Source organism: Triplophysa dalaica, chromosome 10 (assembly GCF_015846415.1).
Source record: "Triplophysa dalaica isolate WHDGS20190420 chromosome 10, ASM1584641v1, whole genome shotgun sequence".
Classification (NCBI taxonomy): Eukaryota; Metazoa; Chordata; class Actinopteri; order Cypriniformes; family Nemacheilidae; genus Triplophysa; species Triplophysa dalaica.
The window spans coordinates 13,951,694-13,960,801 of NC_079551.1; the positions used below are offsets into that span (position 1 = coordinate 13,951,694).

A 9,108-nucleotide genomic window follows, 5' to 3' on the forward strand; every position below is an offset into this window, starting at 1 on the left:
TTTTGTATGTGACATTTATTTAATATTTAAAAGCATTCAATTTTACTGTTGTAAATGTTTTTTACCAATTTCTACTGTTGTAAATGTGAGGATGTTTTTGTGAGCAAAGTTAGTCCCGTCTGTGCATGGGACAGCATTTACATATTTTATATTACAAGTGGAGTTGCAGGTGGATTTTCCCTGGTTGTGGTTGGTTACTTGCTGTAATGTTGCCATAATTGCTTCTTTGTTAATAAATTTGAAACACGCCTGCATTGTTGATGTGGGATGGGGGGGTATTATGAAACAGTCTTGCAAAAAGAAAATTTACTCACACACCTACTGCTGACTTTTAAGATTGTTACACCCCATATTTTTCTTCTGGCCTGATTCTGCCTTCATACCAGAATTGACCACACAGTGAAAACTTCTATTTGGATGAATACTGCTGGCTTTCATGGTGTCTAATGGAGACATTCACAGTTTTGTTTAATTTCTAGAATTGTACACACATGTATTCGAAGGGACACAAACGCCTGCTGCTCATTTAACTCCCCACTAAATGCCAACATTAGATTTAATCATTGCACCTGTCTGCCATTTCTTAATTTTATTCCTGTTTTATAAGCTAATAACAACTGACACCTGTTTCCAAATCTTCTGTCATTCAACTTTAGATGTTGCTTTTAATTTGGTTTCGTTTTTAATATAGATATGTGGAAAAGTCACGTGAAGCGTCCGCCATCTTGGAACGGTCATGCTGTCATCACTTACAGTAATAAACATAAATTCCTTCATCTTTTGGCATTGTGTTAGTTTACAAAGTTTGTGTCTAGACAGTGTGATATTGATTCATGTCTATAAGCTTGCAGACACACAGTCAACACTTGTATTCAAGCTTTTGAACGGTCAGAGAAACAAAGCTTGGGTTTGGGAGGACTATTTTTATATTCAACAATACATTGAAAAGCACGGGCAGGGGGGTTTAAGAGTTTTTAAACTCCAATGTGCGCTGTTGAGTCATATGTTTTGAACAACATTACACAACTGTCAACATAGATCTGAAAGTGGGCAAAATTGTTAAAGTAAAATTTGTTGTACAAACATGAATGGAGTCAATTGGTCAAACTCTCCATCTACACATTTTTCAGTTTATTTTACGCTTTCATAGCGTTTAAATTCCCCATTGAAAAGCTTATGGGCTTCAAATGAAAGGGTTTACTGACACTTAGCTGGGGTTCTCAAAACTTGTTGAGTCTCTCATGTACAGACACGTGTGAACAGATTGAGAAAGGAACATGTGTATTTTAAAAATGCATAAGTCTGTGTACACTGTAATATATAATTATATTATATATATAAATATATATTTGCTATATTGAATATGTAGAAAAGTCTATAAAACATAAATATGTTGTTTATGGTTATTCTGAGTTTATCAGTGATCAGTAAATTGGCCTATATAATATGGTGCGAAGCTCGAATATGTGCAATATTTCAGATATCTGCATTTAAGGTGTAATCCTGTTTATTTAGTGTTGATTTGTTGACTTACTGAACAAAGGTGAATGTATACAGTATGAAAGTGAATTGAGAATTTTAGATGCATTTTCAGATAAAATAGCTAGCTGAAATAGTGAATTTACGTGGTTATGATTGATTTGTCATAGTTAAAATTCATTAATAACTAAAAAGTGTTGATTCTCAGGTAACTGTAAATGCTTAATGCTTAAATGCTTAAATCTTAAATGCTTTATTGTATTTTTTGTATACTTTAAATGGAGTATGGTTTTTAAAAAGTGTACTCATTTAATTAAATGTGTACTGTCAAAATTGTTGAATGTATGTTAAGATGTCAATGAGGTTGATTTTAAAAAAACTGTTTAATGTCCATAACTGCAAAAGATTCTACATAAAGCTTGCAGTGGAGAAACAGGGATTGCGAGTTTTCTGTTAATCCTCTTTCCCTTTTCAGGATTGCAACACATGCACAGAAGGAAGCGTCCATCATTTCTGTTAAATGAAACGCCTTTTCTTTTATCTTCATTTTGACTTTTTGTCCTACTTCCGTGTCATCTTCACATTTAAGCAGACGAAACTGATTCATCCCTGATAGGCTGCCAAACTCTGGAAGAATATGCATCTCTCGCTTCTTGTTTTCTGCCTGTGTCTCTTCAATGGTAAATGGTAACTTTTTCCAGAGAATCTAACAGTATTGCATGTAAATTATTAAAACAAAGACACTTATTTAATTATTCACAATTTTGTTCCAGGAGTGTTTGGTGAACATTCAGGAGACAATCCAGAGATGGAAAATAATACAGAAAATAACTACCCTGAACATAATACAGAAATGAAATATGCTAAAAATATTACAGAAATTAAGACCGAACTTTCTAAAGTTTATATAAGAAATTATTTAGATATTGATCTGAATAATGAAAGTATACATAATGGACAGAACATAAAAGAGATAAGAGTGACGGATGGAGAAAATGTTACACTAGGTTCTGCTTCCAGAATGAGAGGAAATGATCAGATAAAATGGACGTTCACACCTCAAAACTTCAACACTGGTACTGGAAGAAATTATAGTGTTGAAGAGTTTGGAGACAGACTGCACTTGGACCCTCAGACTGGATCTCTCACCCTCAGAAACATCAGAACCACAGACTCTGGACTTTATCATCAGAACTCAAGCACAGAAACGGCCGTGAGGACACGAATGTTTAGTGTCGCTGTTCATGGTGAGTCTTGATATGTTTTCAAATGAGCTTACTCATGTGTAACAATTGTAACATTTGAAGTTGAACACTGTCAATTTGTGTCCAGAACACCTGCCCACGCCTACAATAACAGGCTCCAGAAACTGTTCTTCATCATCAGAAAGATCAAAATGTGTGTTGTTGTGTTCAGTGGTGAATTTGACGGATGTGACAGATGTGAGTCTCTCCTGGTATAATGGAAGCCATTTATACTCCAGCATCAGTGTGTCTGATCTCAACATCAGTCTCTCTCCACTACTGGAGGTCCAATATCACGATACAAACACATACAGATGTGTGGTGTCCAGTCCAGTCAGCAACCAGACTCGACATCTCAACATCACTCAACACTGTCAGCCCTGTTCAAGTACGGCAGGCGTGATACCGTTTCAATCTTGTGTTGATGATCATATTTGAACATTTTTAATGTGTTTAACTTGCCGTCTTTCTCTGTCACAGGCCCTAAACAACTTCACCCTCTTTTAGCATTGTTAGCAGGGGTTCTGGGCATTTTACTGGGGATGTGCTATTGTTGTTGTAAAGGAAATGGAAGTAGTAAGTATTATGTACTATTTGTAGGTAGACTCAAGCATGAAAGTAATTTCTTCAGCTTCGATTTTGTGAAGGTGTGTGAAAATCATTTATCTGTTATGTGTCTATTTTCTCATAGGAACCATTCTGATCTTCCGGTGAACTGAAGTATAACAAACATTGGATTTATTACATTAGATCATTGTGCATTAAAGTATGTTTTTTTGTGGGTGTGATCCATGAGACATTCCTGATCTTCTTGTTCTTCTTCATGACAGCATCTGTCCTACAGGATCAGAATAACAGGATAACTGCCAGTAATGACAAGTTTGACCTTGTTACCGGCATTTCTTAGTAGTGAAAATCTACCATAATTATTGTATTGTTAATAGAGTTATGTCACAGGCCTATACCTTTATTGTTGATTTGGGGTGGGGAGGGTGTGGTGTGATTTAAGTAAGCTTGCCAATTGCGAAACTGCCACTCACAAATGTATTTCCTTAAACAACCACTGTTGATACCCGAAAGGAGTAAAGCTAAACCATTTTTGTATATAAAGGAGGATATTTCTGATATTTCGCTGGCTGAAAAGCATAGACTTTAATGACTTCATTATCCCACTAGATGGCGGCAACGATCCAAGTTTAAAGTCTTGTGCATGTTTTGTTTCTTTTTTTAAAGTGTCTCGTTTAAGATGCATGTGCTGTGTGTTTTCAATGTTTAATCGTATATTTCCACTATAAAATGCAATTTATTTCAATTAATAAATCATGAAAATTCTGGTGATAGTCATTGACTTTCGACTCAGGTTGAACTTTATTCAACCTGAGTGTGTTTTAATAAATGGTGAATACCTTAATTAAATTTTTGAGATTCTTGGGGATTAAATTCATAAAATCATTATTACGAACTGAGGCAGGCGATTCATTCACAAAAAAATACTGACACACAAACAGAACAAGGTCACAAGGGAGTGATGACATAACATAGATAGACACTTTATTAATAATGCTTTAGATTTGTGAATCAGATTGACTGAAATTTAATAGACATCAGGTGTCTATAACACAGTTGTTCATTGTTGAAAGAAGCAGTGTCACATAACAACAACAAAAAATCTAAGTTATAAATGCAGCTGTGAGCATACCCTCAACAATAAACTGCTTCATTGGACGCACGAGTTGGCCCAAAGTTGACTTCCGGTTTTTTTCTCGTCATAATCTAACAATAATTTTGCATTCAACCTATATTAATATTAATCCATTATTTAATATTAATATTAATCCATTCATTATTAATCCATAATCGTATACTATTATATATTAATTGTATTTAATTCAATCAAAATTACTCAACAGTTGGGAGGCCTACCGGAAGTTAAGTTCATCTTGTTGTTGCTGAAACCGTCTATAAGGAAATTTGTTACGTCACTTGCTGATTTGAAAACATGCATATGGTACAAATGAAGGGGAAGATGCTGCGGTGAAGATGCTTCGGTGGAGATGCTGAATGCAACGTAATAATAGCAATAATAGTATTTTATCACAAGGGGGCGGTAAAGTTTAAAGAGTTTAATAACACTTCTGTTAAAAGGAAAATGTTTTTTTATTCATTTCTCAAACTTGTGTATATCGGAAATGATTATCATCATCAATATAGTTTAGATTTGAATGATTTGACGTGCAAAGACTAATGCTTTCTGAAGTTTATGAAAGGTTTTCTGTCATGATATCATTCACAAAGGCTAATATGCGATCGTGTTCTTCTGGTGCACATTCTTTATTCTGCAACATTTTGCAAAATGACAAAGACAAGAATATGTCAATTTATTTTATATTATATATTTTGTAATGTAAAATGTTTTTTAACCGTCTGTCTCTGATATACTGAAGCTTAGCTAGGTAGGCCTCTACATTGCTTCAGGACATCTCTGTGACTATGAAGTGGGAATTTCCCCTGAGACAGGTGTCAGGAAACTTGACACCCACCCAACTTCAAAGAGGCACAGGTAGATACTGGAATGGCCTAAAGTGTTCAATAAACTCGGTCAGAGAAAACGTAGCCCATTGTCCTAAAACACACTAACCTAAGGGAGGAAGGCTTAATCACATCAGGATATCAGAAGAAAGAATTTGCAGGCGTGGTTCTTCAGCCGTAATGGTCAGCTGCAAAGTACTCCCTGCAGTGAGAGACAGAAAAATTTAAACATCAACATGGGTGTTATCTGTGTAAGGCAAATGTTTACAGAATGGAGGAGGCAGCAGAAAGACGTTTCCAGATAGTCAAAAAATAGGGGAGAATCTGTCACAGTTCTGTGTCAAAATGCCTGATAAGCACTCAAAAACTATGTGAAACAGGTTCAGTGTTACTGGATTCATTTGAATTTCATATTTATTTATTCAAATAAAGTTCATTTTAAGGGGGTAATCCAAAGATATTTTTGAAAAAAATCGAATTATTCATTTAATAAAAAGCTTAAATTTAATTGGGTTCCTACATTTACATTTAGGCATTTGGCAGACACTTTTATCCAAAGCGACTTAAATTGCTTTATCCTATACATTTTACATAGGTATTTGCAATCCCTTGGGATCGAACCCACAACCTTGTGTTGTTAAGGTAATGCCCTTACCACTGAGCTACAGGAAAGCAAGGCACATGTACTTTTCACTTGTTTATGTGCAGATATATGCGCACATGCTGACGCAACCTAGTATTTCATTTTTAAACTTTGATAAATTACTTTTTATATACATATTTTGACAACACACATAATAATATTCCGTAGACCAACTTCAGCCATGTTTAAATTTTGAGCCGAGGCCGCACATTCACAAATGGTTTACGAATTACAAAGTTGGCTTGAGAAAAAAAGGAGTCGACTCTGAATCACGCCAACGAATCGTCCGTCGTTCAAATTTCAGTTCCGGGTCGGATTTGTGTCATTCTGTGTAATACCCGCCAACTCGGTAGACCAATCACAGCAGACTAGACCATCTGACCAATCAGATCAGAGTAGGCTGACAAAAGGAGGGGATGAGGGATGATAGCAGGTAATAACAACTGCCTGTTGTTAGAAAATGAAAGTGTTTTTACACCTTGCTTGAACGTGAACTTGTTGATGGACACTCCGTAAACCAAAGTAGGACCGTTAAAATAAAATAAAAATGACTCTTTAATAAATATATACAAACAGACACCTCAAAGTGTTATCAGAGGCCGGAGACAACTGGTATCAGGGAATTTATCACTGTTGTCACGAGTCATTGGTGTCACAGGTTAAGTCAAGGTCCTTTTGCAGAAAAAGTCGATATGTGACACTGGGTTGCTGTTTCCTGTAATTACATTAGCATCAGATAAATGTCACCCTGGAAACCTGTACGGTCATTTAATGTTTGTAATACAAATACATGCCCCAAACGAAAGAGAGGTGGGGGAGGTGCGGAATAAACCATCCTTCTGTGGTTTGTTGTGTACCAGTCATCAGTGTGTATTGTATATCGTCGAATTGCTCTGAGCTACAGGTGTGCTTGTACATACAAAAGAACAAAACATCGTGCTTTATAGGACCACGATAGCACATTTGCAAACATGCTCGTATCTAACTATGCCAGAAACAGAGGCACAGAAAGGAAGCATGTCAGGATGTGCTTATGCTTATCCTGGCAAAATGTTAAAGTCTCTTTGGATTGAGGTGTGCCCTCAACGAACAAATGCAAATGTGAATCTAAAGTCAAACTAAAGTCAATATTTGTAGAGTAAAGGACATGGCAGTCGATTGCTCTAAATGATGTGACAGGAAGTGATATATATATATATATATATATATGTAACTTTTCATGGTCTGAAAGAACAGGATGCGGTCGATGAGTGAAACAGTGACAGACCAAGATAAACCCTTGTGAAACCCCTGTTGATGGCAAGTGTAATGCATAAAACTTATTATGGTGCTTGTTCAACGTTATAAAATGAGGAACTATGTGAAAGAAAACTATAGGAGGTCTTGCTAGTTACATCTGGTCTTTTACATATTAAACCAGGACTTTCCTGTTTTTCACAAAGGTCATAAATACACAAATAAGCCCTACCTTCTAGCTAAACACATCTGTGCAAATGTTTGTTCTTTTTCAGTCATGTCAATTACAGAGTAGCCATGAAGTTGCTTATCTTAAGTTACAGCCTTCCTGGCTGCTTCCATTATCAACACAATCATGCATAATGGATGTCGGGCATTACAGCACATTTAAAACCGAAATAGATGTGTGCATTTTCAGACGCTGTCACATTGAAGGTCTGTAGTTCATTATAAAGATGATTTTAGAGTCCATCGCCTTCTATTCCAACGACATTTTATGACGGTTTTATATTATCTTTCAAACAAACGACAAGGGGAAACCTGCCGACCTATAACTCGGCAACCGCTATCATGAAGACAAGCGTCAACACATGCTGTCTTCATACATGAGGGAGTTTGGTTAGCCTGTTTAGAGAGGATAGAAAGGAAGATTTGTAGGCAAGGTTGATTCCCTTTTGCGAGACCCCAAAGCAAGGTCTATACATGCAGGTGTTGGGAAGAGACACTATCTCTGTGATCTACAGGAAACAGTGGCCTACCAGAACCCCAAAAGTGTCAAAAAATTGTGTGAGTGGGTTTCACACCTAATTCAGGTTGTATAGCAATGGTTATGTATCAGGATTATAAAGCGTTTGAGGTTTAAACTACATCTTGCTGGCTTTAGTCTAGATCAGGTGTGACCATGAAAACAATGAACAACTGTGGAGCCAAAAAGAGATGGGATGGGTTGAACTCTCTGAACCGTCTAACTTCCTGTTTTTTATCAGTTAGTCATTGTTGCATGTGGATCAATGGCTCCTTTGAGATCCTGTTTAAAATAACATTTTTTTCATGCTACGTGGATGATTTATTCATTTATCACTTTAAGTAAATTGCTTAAGCGTAATGTATGTCATCTACGCATTGTTGATTATTAATGACGAAAGTATAAATTCACACGCACAACGTGATCCATTTATGCTGATAGAATTGCATGCGTACTGCATTTGGTTTTGTGTTGCAGCTACTGTGCTGCAGGTTTGCATCTCAACAGGAAGTGGTGGTCAATCACAGTCTGAGCTTCTTCATCCACCATGACCTGATTAAGATTATGCCATTCGCACGCTGTCATTTAAAAGTTGTTAAAATACTACACAAAAATAAAAGTCCCAAGGATAACAAAAACATTTCCCCATAGACAAATATCTTTGACTTCCACTTAGAAATGTATATTTTTTCATTTAGTTCTTTAGAAAAGCAACTATGTGCAGGTGCTATAAAGAAACCGGAAGCAATGTGTGCTGAAATTGAAAATAAAAGTTCACAAAAATAATGAGACCACACTAATAGGAACATTTCGCTCAAACACTATCTTTGCATCGTCTCTGCTTGCCTCACAAACACACCTCGTCTCTGATGGTTGAGTCAGATCGTGTTTGGTTTGCGTTGGTTGTTGTAGTACAAGAGATGGCGTTCATCTAAAAACATGGAGAACAGCTGACAACCACATGGTTTATTATTAAGACCAAACATTATTAAATCAGGCTACATATATGTGAGTGCATTATGTGGGAACCTCCTGAATTAGACATAGCTAAAGGCTATTGTGCATGTTCAAGTTTTACCTCACTGTAATGTCATCTCTGTTGATTTGTGTTAATGTAGGTCAGCATACTGTAGTTCTCTAAATTTGGTTTGTAGTGGGCTGAGAAGCGTGCAGGTAGTGGTGTGACATGTGGCCTGACCTTTCTACACTATAGACTTCAACATAAAAACCCA

The 9,108-nt window shown here is 36.3% G+C and overlaps 1 protein-coding gene across 3 annotated transcripts; it reads left to right on the top strand.

The window, feature by feature from the left end:
* Positions 1 to 2,025: 2,025 nt before the first annotated feature.
* On the top strand, positions 2,026 to 4,055 carry LOC130430437 (natural killer cell receptor 2B4-like). Of its 3 annotated transcripts, none has more exons than XM_056759553.1 (5): positions 2,026 to 2,159; positions 2,253 to 2,726; positions 2,812 to 3,111; positions 3,204 to 3,299; positions 3,415 to 4,055. In XM_056759553.1, the coding sequence occupies exons 1-5, from the start codon at positions 2,117 to 2,119 to the stop codon at positions 3,435 to 3,437; spliced, it is 936 nt and encodes a 311-aa protein (XP_056615531.1). In that variant the 5' UTR covers positions 2,026 to 2,116; the 3' UTR covers positions 3,438 to 4,055. The 3 variants fall into 3 exon arrangements, with proteins under 3 accessions (XP_056615531.1, XP_056615533.1, XP_056615532.1); XM_056759555.1 differs by having other exon boundaries at positions 2,896 to 3,111; XM_056759554.1 differs by having other exon boundaries at positions 2,107 to 2,166.
* The last annotated feature ends 5,053 nt before the right edge of the window (positions 4,056 to 9,108 follow it).